The 19,963-nt window shown below is 38.1% G+C and overlaps 1 protein-coding gene across 1 annotated transcript; it reads right to left on the bottom strand.

The window, feature by feature from the left end:
• Nucleotides 1-3,348: 3,348 nt before the first annotated feature.
• LOC124161332 lies at nt 3,349-19,466 on the bottom strand. The gene is made up of 6 exons (XM_046537646.1): nt 19,381-19,466; nt 18,660-18,821; nt 15,310-15,729; nt 9,870-9,935; nt 7,080-7,214; nt 3,349-5,443 (listed from the first exon to the last, which is right to left on the bottom strand). Exons 2-6 carry the CDS (start codon nt 18,819-18,821, stop codon nt 5,186-5,188), a joined length of 1,041 nt encoding a protein of 346 aa, XP_046393602.1. The 5' UTR covers nt 19,381-19,466; the 3' UTR covers nt 3,349-5,185.
• Nucleotides 19,467-19,963: the final 497 nt, after the last annotated feature.

Genomic DNA, 19,963 nt, shown 5'->3' with positions numbered 1-19,963 from the left:
ATTAGGTTGTGCGTAATTAAAACGGGCAAATTTTGGTGCGATGGTCACCCTAAGTTTGGCACCGCTGGCGTGTGGCCGACCATTGGTCTTCACACGTTGATTAGAGGGAAAGGGGTTCCGGAAGTAATGGCCGTATAGTTTCCGGTTTCACTCAATTTACACGCTTTTTATCCAATTAAATCCATATGCGTTCTATATACTCGTAGTTGTCTTCACGTTTCAGTGTATTCCTTTTTTTGTTCTACTACCGTATTAATTCATACACCACTCTTTGACACACATAAGAGTCCACTCAAGGGACTCTAATCTAGGGTGTTCGGTTTATTGTGTTTTTTGTGAAAAATTGAGATGGTAGAAGTTAATATCATTTTCTTTGTTCTGTGAGCAGGTATTTAAATCAAGAGCGAGGTAAATGATTAAAGATTTTTAGGGAAGTAAAATAAGGCAAGGCTATGATGCATGCTTACTAAGTTTATAGTTTAAGAAGGTATAACACAATTCAATGTCTTAACAAGTCCAAGGAGGTCCTTTTATGACCTGTCTTTGTATGCCTATTTGCAATCACAGAAGAAGTCACTGGTAAAAAATTCGTTAGATATCATTGGCTTCATTTTCTGATATAACTAGGCCTTAATCTACCTTTATTAAAAGGCTTTGCCCCGGAACACGATGGAATTGAACAAGATTTTGTCTGTAAAAATTGTTATTCAACATAGCTCACTTTCCTATTAGTGCAATATTTATTTTTCGTCGCAACTGCATAAATAAAAGAAACTAGTTATTAGTAACTAGTTTTTTTTTAATTAATTTAAAGTAATTTAAAAGTAATTTTTATTCAGTGTAATAACTGTTATTTCATAGCCTAGAAGTGATAGATCTGCTGCTTAATCGGTTCAAATGCGTTTTATGCTAAATTTACGTAAAAAATTACGTTTTTTTAGATCTGGATCGACTAGTATACACTAAAATGTATTTGGAAGAGAATAATGGGCAATTCGGTGGTTTTCATTTTTCATATGGGGTTAGTTTATTTCAAAGGAATAAATTTGAAATTAATTCTGTGTGTTTGTCCGAGTAAATAAGAACTTTTTTGGTGGCGATCAGTCGGTGAAAATCCATAAAACTTTTTTTTTAAACCTTTCATACACCAAACAGGCCAGAAAGAATCACTTTTTGGAAGCCACCTAGCGCGAATTCCTAATTAAATTTGACTGATTTATGATCCACTTTCCTTAATTGTTGCTCAGTAGCTTGGAATTTTGAGTTATTTAGAGAAAGTTAATTTGACTCCTCTTTCGTATGATTTTAGCTCTCATTTATATTTTGGACACATTTATTTCACAATTAAAAGCCACCCATGCATTTTCATTGCCACCGAAGTAACAATAACTTATATGTATAGGATGGTTAATTATCTGAAATTTGGACTGTGAAGAATTAGCTTCCTATCTACACGCCGAGATATCTGTAAGTGTTACCTTTTTTATTTTTTCTTGGCCTTTCTTTGAGTAATATATATTTGCAATTGATATATGATAAAACATGGACTGGATTACTGCGGCGCGTTACATTTAGCCATTTTTCATCCCATCATTTTAGAAAGATGTTCTATTCTTCAGCAATGCCGGAACGGACCCATTTCCATTTCTATAAAGGATAGGGTGAGCCCCATCTTCAAAAAAGTTTCACTAAACGTTAAATCAACGAAAATTTCATTGCATTGTGACTTAATCCTAGCAATGTAGGAGTAGTTAACAGTTTCGTAGGGTCTTTTTTTCAATCAACGCGTCGTTTTGTTATCCTAATTATGTGGTTCATCTTATCGGCTTCCAGTTCTAGAACATGTCTTTTTGTTAACCATCTTTAATTTATGTGACAGACATTTGAAAATCTTTAAATACGCCCATGGAGTGACGCCATATTATAATTCCAAGCAATTTGTATTTATAAAATACCCAGCTATCGTTGACTGCTGACTAGCAGTATTTGTGGGAAAAGGAGAACTACAAATATTGCTATTACTACCATGCTATTTAACCTTTCGTCACGCGCAATTTTGGAAATTCCGAGTTCAGGCGCAATGTGTCTGACAGGCACAGATGTGAAAAACATTATTTACTCATAACATGGATCTGTGGTACACCTTGAAAGTTTAAAGCAAACTCATCAATGTACGTAGTTGACCACAAAAATTATGCCTTGTATGCTATTTACATGCCCCTTTACTCGCCGTCATATGGCCTCGGACAGATCCAGCAAGGTGCGATTTCACTTGCTCTTTAAGCTATTGAGTATTAGTATGTGTAATGTATTTCAGCATGTGAATTCTACATGAACGGTGTTTTTATTTTTCTAACTTATTCATTAATAATGCTTTTATTTTGTTTTATTGTACCATGATTGTGTTTACCTATGCTAATTAATCCGCCACTGATCTGTCGGCATAAATGCAAAAAGCAAAATCCTCGATAGAGCATGCCAAAACAAACAGCTACTATAAGCGTAAAAGGTCTATGCCCTTTAGTGGCAAGTAGAAATGAAAAAAACTCTCTTACTGTGCCATTCAGATCCATTGTGCCCGACAGAAGGTAAATGGTTTATAATTCATGACTTAGTTCCAGTTCCTGCTTAGGTTCTAAGCAGTCATATCTTTTGAAGAAGAGATTAAGATCTCTTATCATTGACAAACGTTCTTTACATTTTCTACATACGCGGAAATAGGGCTTTTGCTACTTTATTTAATTAAATAGTTGAAAATAAAATATTATTGCCCCCAATGTGGCAAATCATCATGAGCGCTACCATAGCCTCAAAAATATTCATCTTTGGAACCCATGTGTTCTCTACTCAAAATGCTTATTATTTCCTGTCCTCGTAAAACATTGTTGAACCTGTGGGTGCACTCATTGTCTGCTTGTGATTGCATGTATCCGCATTGTGAATTTGTCATCAGTCTGCCATAGTCTGCTTGAAGTGAGTATTTGAGCAGTCAAATTTCTTTTTAGTAATATCTAGGCTTCCATCCTTATTTATATGCGTAGTGCGTGCATGTAAAAAGGGATAAATAGGTTTTCAACAATTCTGTACTAATATTGCATACATGGCTATAGGAAATAGGTAGTCAAATAAAATGGACAACTCTGACACTAGCTCTTTCCATCCCGGATTGTCATCTTTAGTAGCCATATCAAACGTTTGACTACATTGAGTGGTCTTCAAAATTATATTGTCACTTTTTAAGGTCAGATAAGTCATTTTGCTTCTCTTGAATGCGTATGATTAAAATAAGATGATTTTTAAAGGTATTTAAACTCTTTGGAACAATTTATTTAATATAAATATATTCAATTATACGTACATACAAAATGCATTTCGGGTAAAATATGTACACAATGAGGAAAAAATGGAACCATTTGTATTATTTACAATTATTTTACGCCTATGAGGTTGTGATGTTGATGATGATGACGGATGAGTAACTGCAATAAGCTCAGAAGGAAAGCTGATAGACCTAAGCAAAACAGTGCAAAGAAAAAAATAACCCTGAGAAACCAAAGTAATGATTGCATCCTGCACCCTAGCAATATATTTCAATACTTGTATGAACATACATGAAGCATCTGTATGCATTGCTTTGCGATCTATAAATAATTCGAAGGAGGAATTTCTTCGTTATTGGCACGAATTATTTATGTAGTGATTGATTGCCACAATCCATAGCGATACAAAAGTGATAGGAGAGGGAAGGGATTATGAAATATAAAATTGGGAGAGGGAACTTATCAGCAAGGCGACCAGATATAATCTACTAAGCGGGGAACTAGATGCGCGAGAAAAGCGTTGTAGGTGACTTTTGCGTTATAGTTGAATCCGGGAAGTTTTTGTTAGTATCTAACACTGTCAAACCTCTTCTTGGAAATAAAGCATAGCATAAAACCACAGGATATTGTTAGGAATTACATTTCGTGTAACTGTTGGATAATACGTTCTTAGCTTATTATTTGATGCGTAAAAGAAGATCTACATTCAAGTTAAGAGGAAAGTTAAGGCTCGATATAAAATGTTCTGCCACTTCAGTGGACCTAGTTTCCATGTGTTGCACTGAGGTTGCCTTTCCTGGGGGACCCTAAAAGGAATTTAGTCTTCTTAAATAAAATAATCCACTTCTGCTATAACATTGAGGTGAGCTCCCTGACTAGGATTACATTGCTAAAGCCTAACACTTACAATTAGACCTGAAGATCACGCTAGAGACGGAGGAGAATATTTTGTCTGCCGGATCTCGTAACAGTGCCAGAAATTCAAAAAGGAAGCCCGGTACCCTTATTATGTTAACTTTGAGATAGCTCCCACGAATATCGATGAAACAGAGCCTTTACAGCGACACAAGTTTGAAGTATAAAAAAAATTTAAGGAAATGCTCGGAGAGTGTCTGATTATTTACGCGTAAATATCCTGTGACACGACAGGCTTTAAGGATATAGAAACCATAAAACTCGAATGTAACAACAGCTATTGTGGTTACATAAGAATTTTCTCTATCGTTGACTAAGAACGCTAAGTAGCACCTCATTTGTTATTCACGTTTATAAAAAAGTATACTAAAGCATAATCTCGATTTTTGTCGATAAAGTAGTGCAAACATTAGAATATGTATTGAAATACGGGTCAGCATTTTTAATTGTTTAGCTCTTTACTCATGAATGAAGTAATGCATACTGCTAGAATGGAATTGTTTGCAGATAGTACGTCATACCTTTAATTTTGCGTCACAACTGCTTGGGTATTGAAAAGTTGTAAAAATGGGGAAACGCGATAGTTTTAAGTCTTTTCTTCTTCGTTTTTTCCGGAAAAATGAACTATGCCTCGTAATGGCTGTCAGAATTCCTGTATACGTCGAAAAAATATACGGAAAAGTAGTGCTTCATGAATGAATAGTAAAGAACGTAATCGAAAACATTTAAGGTATTCAGCCTAAGAAAAGAGGCATCTCCTGTATAGTCCTGAGATGACTTCCTCGTCGGAAATGGTCCTTGAAGTGATGTATCGTATATGCACGTAACCGACGCTAAGCTCCTTAGGTAGGTCTTGTCAGCATGGATGATCAGATGAATTCATGACGTTTTGATCGATGATGCGCACCGCATTGACGTTTGAAAGATGATGGGCAGCAATTTTCTACGCCTCAGTAGTACTTGTGGTGCAGGGGTGCGGCAATCGCGTGCACTACTTGCGGGTGCGCTGCGTGTCCGCTCCTGTGAACGACCGCGTTGAATCCGTTGTGGCCATCGGCTGTGTACTCAACAGTTCGGACGGTGCCGTCGGGTTCGTGGAGGCTGTAAGCTCCCTTGACAACATCTCCGTCCCTCTCCTCGTGCTGGCTCTTAATGTCTCCCGTGTGGTGATCCTGGACTCCGTACTCGAACTTGTACTTGGGGTAGGCCTAAATGGAGAAAAAATAGCCGTGTTATTCGGAATTGTTTTCATTCAATCAGTTCCGAAATTGTAATTCATTGAAATTATTTGACAAATGGAGGGGAAAGATAAGCTATGGCATATTTTAATGCTATTTAATTTAGTGCGTGAGAATCCAAAGAGTATAGGTTCTATTTTTACAAAGTTAGGCACTGAAATAAATAGAATAGATAAATAAAAACTTTGCGGCAAAGGATTACGAGTCTTTGTTTTGAAATTGAGCAGAAAATTCAATGCACTACTAAATATCTAGTTGATCTCATTTGTTTTCTTTGTCGCTGTTTAAAAATGAAATCACTCCCACCCCTTGACATCTCACCTCTTCAATTTAAATGTAGGTTAAAAATAAGGAAATATGAAAATTTTCCACCCATTTTTCATGAGATGATAATATCATTTGAGCTCCGGTTCATCGCTCAAAGAGTTCACTTCTTTGCCGCAAGTGGCTTTACTAGTTGGCGGCATATCATAAAACAGAATGATATACTTCTTCTTAATCTTCAAACTATACTTCAAATTCGGCAGTAAAAAAATCCTCATATCGGGCCGATTATCTGAAACCCCGTTATTAAGGCTGCAACCATGAAGCTGCTCAAGTGGCAGCAGTTTGAACCACAAATATTACCTGCACGAATAGCTGCTTACTTACTGTTCGAGTTAGGAAAAAGGTAATATCATTTGAGTTGGCCTGCTTCATCCCCACGGAAATAGGATGTGTTTTACAATTGGTGTATTCTACTCATTAATTAAATCGAGAGCTTGTTTAAATGATAGGTTTGTGCACTAGCATATGGGTTCATTTTTTATGGACATAGCGAAAAATATTGCAGATATTAGATATTGTTAGAAGCGAAATAACTGTCCCATGTGTTTCTCTGGGCATAAAATGACCGCATAAATTCGCTCAATCAATGAAATTTTATTTCTATGGCTCTCACATGACTATGATTTTTTTAAACTTGTATTAGTGTATAGTTGTTTATATAATTTGAATTTATCGTCCGAGATATATTTTTGCAATGCACTATTTCAATGTGAACGCTTCAAAAATATTCAATGCACAAGGCATGATGAATGAAAGTGAGTCATCCTAACTTATATTCTTGTAAATGATAGATAAGTACTTGCTGCATGGTTACATATACATTACTTAATAATTCATACCACTTTTTGTCACTTAATTGCTGTTTGGTTGGAGGTTATCACTCTGTTACTTATTTATCCATATTTCCCATATTGAATAACCTCTAATTGAATGCTAATAATTATATTTCATTATCCATTAAAGTTTCTAGAAATTCCCATGCCTGAAAATATTAGGTAACAAGGTGGAAATGTAATATAATTTTGGATGAGGAAAGTCTCCGAGTAAATGGAAGACAGAGCTGTCCCCAAAAGATCTTTTGCTTAGATTACGTTTCAGAGTAGTACAAGCTACAAAAATTAAGATTATTAAACAGTCAAGGACCGTTAATTTGAAGGGCGATGAAATTATAATTTTAATGAATAAGGTTAGCCCTTTTTGGAGTAGGCAAAACAAGAAATTATCCCATTAAACAGGCAGCTTGACTATTCCGAGTTTCTATAATTATTTATATACTTACGTAGTAGTCAACCACGTGTTTAGCGGGTGCTACGATTGCATGACCCCCATAGTAGCCGTGATCAAATCCGTAGTGCTGTGGAAAGGCGTGGCAAACAGCCAGGACCATTGCGAAGAGAGTGAGTTTTAGCACCATCTGCAAAATACAATAAATATACACGAAATGTTACTCGTATGCTGAATTATCCTCAATATGAGGTGTGGATTAAATAACGTATTTTAAACTCTAACTCAAGTGATAATTTATATATCATCTACACTATGGAACTATGAGCATTACTAGTTACTGTGAATTAAAAATATTTGGTTGTAAGTAATTGTTAAATAAATTGAGTTAGCACTCGATAAAAAGTAATCCATTACAAATTTATAATGCATACAAGCTCGTCGCTCGCTAGAGTGGTATAATAGGCCATAGCAAGTCATCGCCAAAGGGATTGAAACTTCTGCTGGATTTGAAAATTCAATTATTATTCCTAAAAAACCAAAATCATGTAAGAGACTAGACGCTTAAGTAAGATTATAAAGACCATTACATCATGATAGAAATCTTCTATTGCCCCTGATAATGAAATAATCAGCTGATGAAACTTTGAATTTAATGATAAATGCAATCGAAACTTCTGTGTCGGCTGAAATATCAGCTGGAGTAAGCCGTGAATCAATAAGAGGTAATGCATGACGTTCGTCACGAAATAGTTCTCATTTTATCCATGAATAACAGCAAATAATCCGTTGCTCGTCGTCTATGTCTTAAATAAACGGCTTTATTAATAATTTGAAAAAAATATTTCATATATGTGAGGCATTCGTCATCGTCGCACCATTAGGTGGGAAGATAACCTTTGCTTTACACATTCCCTTCTTGATTATCCTGGCGCACCATGTTTCTCATATTATATTCATTTTCAAGGTGCGAAAATGCACCGCTCCAAAGCTCTTACCATATGTGGTTAGAATGAAAGACAGCGTACGAGGGAGGGAGGGAAGAGAAAATAAGGGAGACAGCGAGACCTGAGTAGTGTTCACCCCTCCTTGGCAATTTCTGAGGGTAATGGGAGGGGAGGAGTAGATAAGTAGGTATATAAATAAAGTTAACTACGACGTCAACATGAAATCGAGGTCATCACAGAAGTCATAAAAATATAGCGAGTCGTTAGGATGATTATGATTCATCAGAGAATTACAGAGGTCAAATATAAAATAATATATACGCTAATTATCACCACTGCTGTCACTAGCGTTTTTAGCATAAAAACTCACTCGGAAATCCAGTTTCTTATCTTTTTTGTCGGTGTGAATGATCGACATTGTAATTGCAATTAAACTCAATTATATGTTTGGGGAAATTAGAAAAATTATTAACATTGATTACTATAGGAAAACTTTCTCTTATCCGGGCAAGGTTCCGTGGATCTTTGGCATTGTGGTCCATCACGTAAACCGCTACGCTATCTATGTAGCATAATTATGATAACCGTTAAAATCCCAGTGCCATTAAAATCGGGTAAGATAGCATTGGGATAAAGTAACCTCCTTAGAATGGCGGTCCGCGGAATGCCACGAAAAGGTTCAGGTCCGTGGTTCGATTCTTCTATTATGAGAATTTTCCTATGGCAATTAGTTGGAAATATTAGTTACATGAAACAGTGCAATGTTTTCATGGGATTTATTCGAACACAACGCGTTTCTTTGTTGCAACAAAGATTATAAAATCCTAAATCTAGTGACTGATAATTCTGTGTAACAACGTAAAGCGTCATGTTATAATGAATCTCTGTGGAAAAATTGCAATGTTTTATTTAAATAATTCTAAGAACTTCCTTCACATTGGGCCTCATATCCTACAAGATATTTGAAAATGTTTCGTGGTTAAACGGAAGGTTTGAAATGTATATTGTGGAAGATGGTTCAAAAGATAAGAATATAAGGAGAGAGAATTTTACAAAAATGTTTCAAGAGAATTTTTGAAAACACCTAGCTTATTGTTAAAAAAGTAAATTCCAATTCTTTGGATTGTGACCACACTTTTTTAGCTCAGGTAGTCCGTATGCAGGTTATTATACCTGTTATTAGTGTGCCTTATTTTTAATCACCATTAGCCACCAAGTGCCATTAAAATCGGGGAAAATTAGCATTTGAATGAAGTAACTTGGATAGAATTGCCATGAGAAAAAATTCCCCTGGACCGGGAATCGAACCACGGACCTTTGGCTTTCCGTGCCACTGCGCAGACCACTACGCTATCCAGGTTCCTTAATTCTCATGGCAATTATACCGAGGCTCATGGTACTAGGTGTTAGGCCCTCGCGGTCCATCAAGGATGGCAACGCGAGGGAGAAAGGACTTCCAAGAAGCCACAACCGGTTGAGAGCCTCAAACCTGCGCTAAAGCCGCGCAAAGCGGTATGTGAAATATTTCTAAACCTGCCGCGTGAACGGCGGTGAAATATACAAGAATTGCCATGAGAAAAAATTCCCCTGGACCGGGAATCGAACCACGGACCTTTGGCTTTCCGGGCCACTGCGCAGACCACTACGCTATCCAGGTTCCTTAATTCTCTTTATATTTCACATAACTTGGATAGAATAGCGGTCGGCGCAATGTCACGGAAAAGCTTAAGTTCATAGTTCCATTCTCGGTCCTCTGATGGGAATATTTTACCATGATAATTTCTTAAAAATACTTTGCGGCTCAAAGGCAGGTTTGAAATACATTGCGGAAAAGAAGAATCAAAATACTCACAATTATTAAATAAAGTTAAATCCAAAGAGTTATATTGTGATCACACCTTTATGCTGAGGTAGTCCGTAAGTAGGATGTCTTCGGCCGTTGTGTGGTTTCCTCTTGGGAGCCTTTAATTGTCTGCTGAACATCAATCTGAACTCGCCGCTTTATATACGCAAACCTCCGACCGGAACTTAAAAATCCCCCTTTCATTCCACAGACCCTATCTCTCCCACCGCAATCTTCTGAGCATGCGCGAGGGGGGATTGTCCGTAAGCATCTAGTTTGGTCAGTGCGGGTGATTTCCACATGTGAGTGGTGCGTACATTCAGTACCAGGGTGGCTAGAAAGCAAGCGCAGTTGAGGACAAAAAAGTGGTGTCGCATTCGAATCCATTAACTCGGTATATGTGCTGTATCTTCCGGTTTTCATTACACTTTATGAGGTCTCCATTATATAATCAGCGATGGGAAATTACAGCAACAACCCTGCGATTTTTTATGTCAAGCTCATTGTAATATCATTTATTGTTACGGTTATAGTTTGTGTTCAAGTTCTAACTAAAAATTGGTGGTTTATCAAAATTACCTTTTTCCTTTTCTTAGCGTCCAAAGGCCTGATAGATAATAATGTGCACGTACTTTCCGCATTTCTTTTTTTACTCCCTTTTTTCTTTTTCACTTTTGTGTTACTTTGGTGTTTACATTATCCGGCTACTCTCTAATTGCAAACAATACGCATTGTACAGGGTTGAGAATTGATTCACTGGACGGTATATAGGACTCGACGACTGCGAGGCAGTGAAAAATTAATAACCCCAATTACACCTCGACAGTTTATGGTTATGGCAGCAAAAGTACATGCGTTGTTAATTATGGTACGAACTTGTGATGAATTATTTTTAAATGAACTTATAGTTATAAATCCAATGCCTTTTCGGTAGTAATTCGGCTTACCCTGAAATAACGATGCACGATTCCAAATGTTTTCAGAGAGTATTTCAAGGGAAAATGGCATTGGCCTAATTTTTGGTTATTCATCATTCCATATTATTTTATTGATATAGTATTTAGCGATACATAGCAATTTCTCGAATTTCTGAAGAAATATCATAATGGAAACAATGCTTTTATTTATAAAACTTATATACGCTATACTATGTTATATTATGTTATATTTTGGGTGTGACTGAAAAGAGAGAATGATGGAGGTTAATACTTTAAATAGGATGGTTTCCCATAATTTTTTTTACTGTCTAAATCGAAAGATTATAGCTCCTGGAGCATGCATTTCACGCTCTTAGATTTTTAAATGACGATATCTTTTTTTTGCGATTAAACGAAAAGTGAAAATTTTCAGGCGCGCGAAAACGCGACGGCTAAGTGGGAATGCTGGGAAAAGTCCGTGCGGCGTATTTCTGGTTCCAGCTGTCGGCGTGTGAGGTGACCTTGGGGCGAGGCTTTGAGCGCTGAAACAACGCAGGCTGCTATCAGGTAGCGCTTCGCTTAAATAAGGATTATTATTACCCTATCAAATCAAGGAAACTTTCCGAACTTAGGTAATTTAATGTATGATTACTAAGAGATGTTTCCCTGAGCCATCATGTGGAGTGGCATCGTATGGGCGCCAATCTGGGCTTTTTCTAATGAGGTTAAAGTTGACCATTAACATTCGTCTAAACTGGGATTTCTAAAACCAAAAATATGTATATAATGAATACATAATGGTGGGTACCGAATCGCAATCAATGCCTTTCGTTTTCTTTGATTAAGGAAACTAACATACTGTTCCCTCGTACTTCTTTCCTCCGTACTCGCTCAATTTTCAGCTCGATAATACCATTCACAAGGAGAACGCCCATGCCGCATAATTGTATGTGCGATTGTCGTAGCATTTAGGTGTACCCGAGTTCACTTTCAGAGGGTAGCAATATTCACTCTCAGCCGTACTCCTTATAAATGTCTCGCTGGGTAAAACGTAGATATAGATGAAATATATATTTATTCTTAAACCATATCATCAGATTTGCAATGGCATGAGGCATTGTGGGAAACGTTTTGTGAGAATGAAATCAAACTTTTTGATGTACCACAAAGTAATTCAATAATTTAACTTATAACGTCAGACTTGACTTTGTGAAACCTCTCCACAGTGGATACAAAGGAATAAAACTTTGTAAGGTTCACTATTATATTAATATGGGTACGGCCCGGGTTTCGCAACGTAGTTACATCTTCAGATGAAGTGTAGTGTAGTTACATCTTCACATGAAGATGCAACTTTGTCACGAAACCCGGGTCTTGCTCATATTAATATAATAGTGCACCTTACAAAGTTTATTTCCTTATTTCCAATTCAACGATTTATTCATGACCTTCGTTTTTTATTGTTTTGTCCTAGTAGATAGACAAATTAAGATACGTTTTGGTAAGAGGAATCGAAAACCGTGCGTCAAAGAGTGGTGTTTGGGCAGGATTAAGAAAAGGTGTGGGTAGACTCATAGAAGGTAAGGCTTCGTTGAGCTGCAAGGGTCTTTGTTATTTTTAGAACCTTCAGGCAGAGGGAAGGTACGGGTTGAAAGGAGAGAAGGGAACGATTTGCATTGAACATACCGGCACCATGTACTTCCTTTTGATTTCTTTGCACAAAAGTCGATGGTGTCCATCAAGTCCAAGGTATTAATGAGTAGACTCCCTGCTGAGCAAATGCAACCACTAAGCAAGTGAGAGGGTATACCAAGGACGCCACATTGCTTCTTTTCTAACTTGGTAGTCGTCCTCACCTCGTTTATTGTTCATCTCACAGGTAATGAGTTCTACCAATGATAACATTTTCAGTGTCTCCTTTTTCTCACCCCCCTATATTAACACAAAATTTCCGGTGACCGCACCGTATGTGAGCCTTAATCCCAACGGTCATTTCTCTCCTTTTTTTGACTTTCACCCTGGAAATCACCTGGTTCTTCAAGATCCTTGGCATGTTGGACGATTACTGTACATAAAACGTGTCGGAAATAAACCGTGCTGATGATGCTCATCCTCCCCCTTCCTCTTCTCAACTGCTACAACCCCAGTGGCGGAATACATGCAACGCAGGGAAAACCCTCCTAAGCATACTATGACGTCTCGTTACCAATCCACTTCTGGAAGTTACCTGAATTTTTGCGTTAAGTGACTTATAATGAGCTTGTGCAACAACGAGGCAATACGATTTCAACTAGTAATGCAATTACTACATTAAAATGTAAAAATTCAGGATTAAAAGGGAGACTACACAAACGATTCTTTATAAAATTTTTTGGGCATAAACTGCTCAACGAGGCAGTAAAAATGCTATAGGAAACAAGACGCATCCTTGTTACTTCAACTCTTTTAAGATGCGGGGCAAGAGACACTAACCCAGAAATGGCCGAACTCGAACCAAGTACCATGCTATGCATAGTTAGGAGATTCACTGTTTGCCATAACAAACTTCACTAGACACCACATTTTTTATTCAATTATTTTGTTTTCTCAGTACATCGAAGAAAAAATGTCACCATTACGTGCAAATTGAAGCTCATTGGTGAATGTTTTTATTTGTTTGTACAAACATTTTATATTTATTTGAAAGCTTAATTCGAAATAATTTTTAAAACCTTGGTGCTATATATATTGATGATACTTTCGAATAAAACAAGATACGGTAGGATTAAAAATAATAATCGTTTCTAAAAAACGTGGGGGTTTCTAGAAGACCCCGTCGGTTTCCTATGAAATAACCATGGCAAGTAACCAGAGGTTAAAGTCGTTTGTGATAAAAAAATTTCAAGTAATACTGTAGATGGATCGTATTTCAACATGCAAGTAATGTTATTGGTGGAAAGCAGGGTTCCTATGCTAATAATGTAATATCTTGATTCATCCCACTTCTTGCGATAAAACATGAAATGCACTCAACCATTTCCTGGAAAATTTTAATTCAGTGTCAATGTCGATTTTCATATGGTAAGGTGAAATATACAAAGGCACAAACTCAATTATAACTTAGTGATTTGATAACTAGATATTTCTCAAATCCATTTGAGTTAATTTTCTTTCTCATGATTAAGGTTATTATTTCCTTGGCTCTCAGAACCAGTAACAGTAAATGAAGCAGACACTTATCCTTCCCTGTCATTACAGATTTTATGTTTTTTTTATGTTAAAGACTGTGTAATATTTAATATAATTAAGCAGCCAACAAAATAGAGCTGTTTGAAGTTGCCTAAAGTACGAGTTTAATAGATGTAAGGATAATGTTAGAAGAGAATTTCTCTTTTCTCAATGATGAATTTGACCTTGAAGATTGAGGTAAACAGTTGTGAATTCTAAAAGATGCGTGTGACATAACATAAAAAATACCGTCCTGGAAGTCATCATTCGTTACATTTAACTAAGCGATGTTGAATCCCAAGCGAAGGCGACCATATCATCAAGTCCTCTTCCTTAGTATCTTTGCCAGGAAACCTATAAATTCAATAAATATGATGCAGGAAGTGTCTTCTGAGAGTTTTCTCGGTTGAATACAAACGCGTTTATAGGAATAAATCTGTACTTATGTCGGATTCCTTTTGCTTGCTTGACCATAGCATGTTTTTAAATTGATTAAATAAAAAAATGTGTAGCATAAAGTAAGAGTTTCTCTTTCCCATGCTCTTGATTGTAAACCATTTGAAAGCCATCGCTCGGAAAACTGAAGTCATCATTCAATGAAATTAGTGATTTTCAAGCGTGTTCACTTCTTTTTACGTAATACGCGACAAGTCTTCAAGAGTCGATTCCGTCATTTTTTCCTCAGTAAAGGAAAGGTAATTTATGCAAAGACTATTAGATAGAATGAGTTACTGCATATTTCTGTCACGTATCCGTATCCTTGTGAAGAGAAGTATATCGTACTCAAATAAATTTAACGGCAAAAGTAGATGTATTAATAGTACATTAGATGTTTTATAAGGTTAGGGTATTAAGGAAAACATTCAAGTTACCAAGGATTTTACATAAGACTGGGATCTTGATAGGATTTTCCAAATGATGATATACTCTTATTTCCTGAGGTATGCAAGGAATATAGCTGGAGGGATTACTTAAACTTAACATAGGAAAGAGCTTGGTTGTTGGCAATAAATCATTGGATAAGGTAAATTAGATAATATAAAAATGCTTCAAGAAATTCTATTTAAAGCTTTTTATTTAGATGAAAAGAATGCTATATACAATACGTAACTCTCATCAGTCCAGATTTTTTGGAGCATTCGAAGTTCTTATCTCTTTCCTTTGTAAAAAGATAATGATTTAGCTGATGGTTACTTTTCATTCGCTTAAATCGCTCTCCAAGTAATTGAATGAGATTTTGCGAGGCATGCGTGGGGTTCGGCTGGAGAACGATTATTTTATGTTATGATTCAAATGAGTGAATGGAGGCTGGAAGAATGTGCAAAGATGAATATTCGACGAGGGGGATAAGGCGTAGGCGGTCGATTAGTGATGGATGAGCTGTTGGTGGTGCGCGACTGTGTGGTGCTGTCCAATAGCCTGGTGGTGCACGAGGGGCTGGTGCTGCACGGCGACCTGATGGTGCACGATGGGCTGGTGCTGCACGATCGGCTGGTGGTGCACGATGGGCTGGTGCTGCACGATCGGCTGGTGGTGCACGATGGGCTGGTGGTGAACAATTGGCTGTTGGTGCACGGCCTGGGGATGGGCACCATGTCCGCTCCTGTGGACGACTGCGTTGAATCCGTTGTGGTCGTCGGCGGTGTATTCGACGGTGCGGACAGTGCCGTCAGCTTCGTGGAGGCTGTAAGATCCCTTCACGACGTCTCCGTCGCGTTCCTCGTGTTGGTTCTTGATGTCTCCGGTGTGGTGGTCAGCGACGGCGTATTCGAAGTGGTATTTTGGGTGAGCCTGTGGAAGGAGACGTGGAACACTTTAGCATGATGATGATGCTTCATGCAATTTAATTAGGTCCTTGTACACGTTTGCCAGGTTTAAAATGTTCTAAGTTCTATGTAAATTACCTTATGTCACTTTCAATAGAACTAGGTGTTTTGTTTCGATAAAAACTTCCCATATGATGGCATTCGACGGTAAGTTATTATATTAGAGTGCTTCCGTCGTTTTCTGAGTGGACAGTTACCATGGTATGATATGGTATTTGGAGGACGTAACCGTTAGCGGAGGTCATTACCGTGACGAGGAAAGGTAAGTAAGGGTGGAGAGAAAACATGTTTCGGTTTTAGCCTGCTCTTAATGACAGACGCCAAAGGGACCACGGCTTAATGTCCCATCCGACGGAGCGTTGGGCTTGAAATTGCATCCCCAGAATTTCAAGCATGGATCGGGCCTTTGAAAATTCTGTACCCCTGCCGGGACTTGAACCCGAGCCCGCGGGAATCCCTTTTACCACCACACCACCCGATCCATAGGTTATCATTTTCCACAATTTAAAATGGGCATTTTTATCCATTTATCTGGTATTGAGAGGCATCCAGGTTTAAGATTCATATCCTGAAAAAATCATAAAAAAATATAGCTCTGAAAAAATATTTCTTTTACATAACGACGCCTAGGAGCACTGAAGCGATCTTGTAACCTTATTAATGATAGCAAAGCTTATTTTTATGGGGCTAAATTCCAATTGCTATGCATTCATAATCAGCGACCGCCTTGGGTAATAAAGTTCATACTATAAGTTTTAATTTTAATTCGTGAAGAGAAATTTTTTTTCATCAATAGACCTCTATGCTTTTATCTATTTTGTACTTACCCTAAAATTATTCACAATAAAATTCAACCGTGGCCTTAAGGTTTCAATTTTTGCACCAAACTTGCCATATAAAATATTTATAAGCTTTAGAGAGTGAAACTGTGTACTATAGAATGCAAATTATTCCAAATCAATGATTTGAGGCCAAATAAGTGGAGCCCAGTCGTGTGAGCTTTCTGTAGGTTCTCAGACTCCATGGCAAATACCTATCTCTCTCGCCTCGCTGCACGTGCAGTATTTCATTGAACTTTCATTAATAAATCCATCTGAGTTTTGAAGCATCTCCTTGGGTCAACATACTCTCACCAGAAAGTTAGAATAATGACATGCATCCTTCAGGAGAACTCCTAGGTCAAAAATATGACGGTTGTCTCGCTGCGTGGGTATTAATTCAGCATTAACGATTCCTTCATACGGAGGTATGTAATGGGTGTGCACCTACTGATACTCATTGGAAAATAGAGAATACTGTAGAATAAAAATTCTAGTTTTATTCTGCAGTACTAATTTAGTTTGGTACTTACTAACGTATGTGTGAAATCAGAAAATTTTCAACCCTTAAACAAAATTTAACGTAAAATTCCACAAAAAGTGCTTACATTTCCAAGCATATTAGTGATAATCGTTAATCCGGATGAAAGAGGAATAAACCAATATGATTGGACTCGTAAGGATGAGGCGCCAACAGTTTTCCCGGGCAAGCACCAAGTTATATCATTTTTGGAACTGATAAATTTGCAAAAGTATTCCTGGCAAGTTATGATAATATTAAATGAATGATGGTATTATTTTACGTTGGGCGCTTCACGCAACGGCCCGAAGAGGAACTTCTTTCCTTTTCCCGACTATGTGAAATTCATGGGTCCATGGCTTGGCTGGGTGAGATATACCCTCGCTATTAGGAACTGCTCTTAGGTTGAAGCACCAAGAGAGTATTTTCTCTCAGTTTTGAAGGAAATATTAGAGAAATATTTTTGTTCGACTGTAAGGAAAAGTGTTGTTTGTGAGGAAAAGTATTGTCTTGATGAAATCTGAAACAAATTTCATATTGCAGCAAGTGAAAGAATTCTGTCACTTGCATTCGAAGACATGGTATAAAAGGAAGTACCGAAGTTCTTTGAGCATATAAAGGCTAACAAAAGTAATCAAAAAGTCTATGAAAATATAAAATTGCACTATTTCTTCCTGATACAAAATGAGCAATAATGCGTTTTCAATTTTACTGAAAACCCACTGACTCAGTAATTCAACCCTAAGGTTGGTTACAATAGGTGATGTGTGAAACTCTGCACGGACAAAATGTAAATAATTGGCGAGTGAGAATCACAAAAATAGAATAGGGAGACCAGCTCCTTTCCCTGGGCCTCTTCAAACTGCGAGAGTATTATTTTTGGGAAGTCCGAAGGTTTCACCGGGAATGTGAACCCGACACCCTTCCATCAACTGCTGGAAGCTCAACTCATTGGGCCAATTATCATGACTAATGATCATTCGAATGAAATCATTCGCACTTCTATCAGCCAGGGGATCAAACGAGAAAAAGAATAGAACCTGCTGCAGTTTTCATTGAATGATCATGTGCATGACGGTGCATTAGCCAATTTTTCCGTTATACACGGCGAATGATATCATTCACATGATCACTCAGTATGATAATTCGCGTATGGTATTTGGAGGAGGCGACCGACAGCTGAGGTCATTAGCGCCATGAGGGTAGGGTATGGAAGGAAGGGTGGAGAGAATCCCGGCGTCGGCCTTAGCCTGCTCTTAACCAAAGGCGCCAATGGGACCACGGCATAACGTCCCATCCGACTGACGGAGTGTTGCGCTTGAAATGTCCTCCACACAGCACTCAAGTGGGGATCTTTGAAAATTCTCTACCACTGCCGGGATTTGAACCCGAGCCCGCCGGGTGGGAAGCCAACACTCTTGCCACCATACCAACCCGATCCCCATGATAATTCGCATGATCATTCACCGTGTATAGTGGCCTTTACGATTGTTGAATTATCATTATGATGATCAAATGCGCCCATATTCTTAAGTGATAATTTCCTGAATCACTCACATGATAGTCTACGGCGTGTGTGGCGTGGCCGACGACTGCGGCTCCGTGACCTCCATAGCCTCCTTGTGCTCCATATCCTCCGTGTCCTCCATAGGCGGCGTATCCGTGCTGAGCTGTGCTCACGGCCAGAGCCATGGCAATGACGGCCAACTGCGCGATCATCTGAAACAGGTTGTGTTTTTGCACGCATTAGCGCCACTCTTCACTCTCATTTTCTTACTTCCGGTAACGATTAAGCTCCAAAGGCCCTCAAGCATCATATCATCTGTACGAGAGACACTAATTCAATTGCATTCAATTCTTACTTATGCGTATTCAATTGTCACCCAGTCAATCTATCAACGTGATGAAATTTAGACTGCTAATCGGAATTCATTGCTGTAATACCCTTGCGTTGAATATTTAGAAACAATTTTCCCTGCAACTTAAAAATTTTATTCTGATGCCAATCCATTTCATAGCGCCCTTAATATTCAAAACTAGAAGGTAAATGGAACTGTAGTTTTACTTTACATTCAATGTGATCAGGGAATACAATTATGCTTAAAGCTATAATTGGATTTGACTGGGATTTGATCCAGAATATCCCAAATGAAGGTTTGAATCTTGGTAAAATTAATTAAATTTAGAATTATGCACATCTAGCATTATCGGTAACGTTTGAGTCGTCACGCTTAAAGGTAACGCTATCAATAAAAGATCGATATGTAATGGTGCACACCTTGTAATGAGGAGGTTATCGGTTACGATCCGGAGCGATGATTGAGCGTTTCGTCGAGGTAGCTGCTACTCCAAAGTCTGTTTTGCGACTGATGATAATTCACTCTCCTGTCAGTCCTTTTATATAGTCCCTCTCAATCCGCCCGGAGGTGATTTCTTCCGCTCTCTTGTCCAAGATTAAGAGTGGTTCATTTTTTCGGGGGAGGAAGGATCCTATGCGGGAAGAAAGGGGTGAATGGGTGAGGAGACGTAGGCCGAAGTGTGAGAAGTCCGTTCGAAGGAGAATGTTCCTGTCTTCGTCCACAGTGCTCGTGTACCCGTGTGTTTGGAGAGAAACTCCTATGTCATAATATGGAAGTGGGCGCGCCCAGTTTGTTCCTTTCGGAATTCGGCTGGTTCCGTACCGCAAAATTGAGGGGTGAGGTTGTTCTAGAAATCAACCTTCGCTACATGTAATTTGACGCCTTCGCGGTTAATTCATCGCGTGCGAACTTCAGTGTGGTTATTTTTTCTTATTAATTCAGAGAGTTAGACCGAAATTGAAAGCCCAATTAAGGTCTAAACAGCGCCGGACCCAGGATAGG

Source organism: Ischnura elegans, chromosome 6 (assembly GCF_921293095.1).
Source record: "Ischnura elegans chromosome 6, ioIscEleg1.1, whole genome shotgun sequence".
Classification (NCBI taxonomy): Eukaryota; Metazoa; Arthropoda; class Insecta; order Odonata; family Coenagrionidae; genus Ischnura; species Ischnura elegans.
Note: the sequence above shows the minus strand (reverse complement) of the source record. Positions and strands in the feature narration are given on the sequence as shown.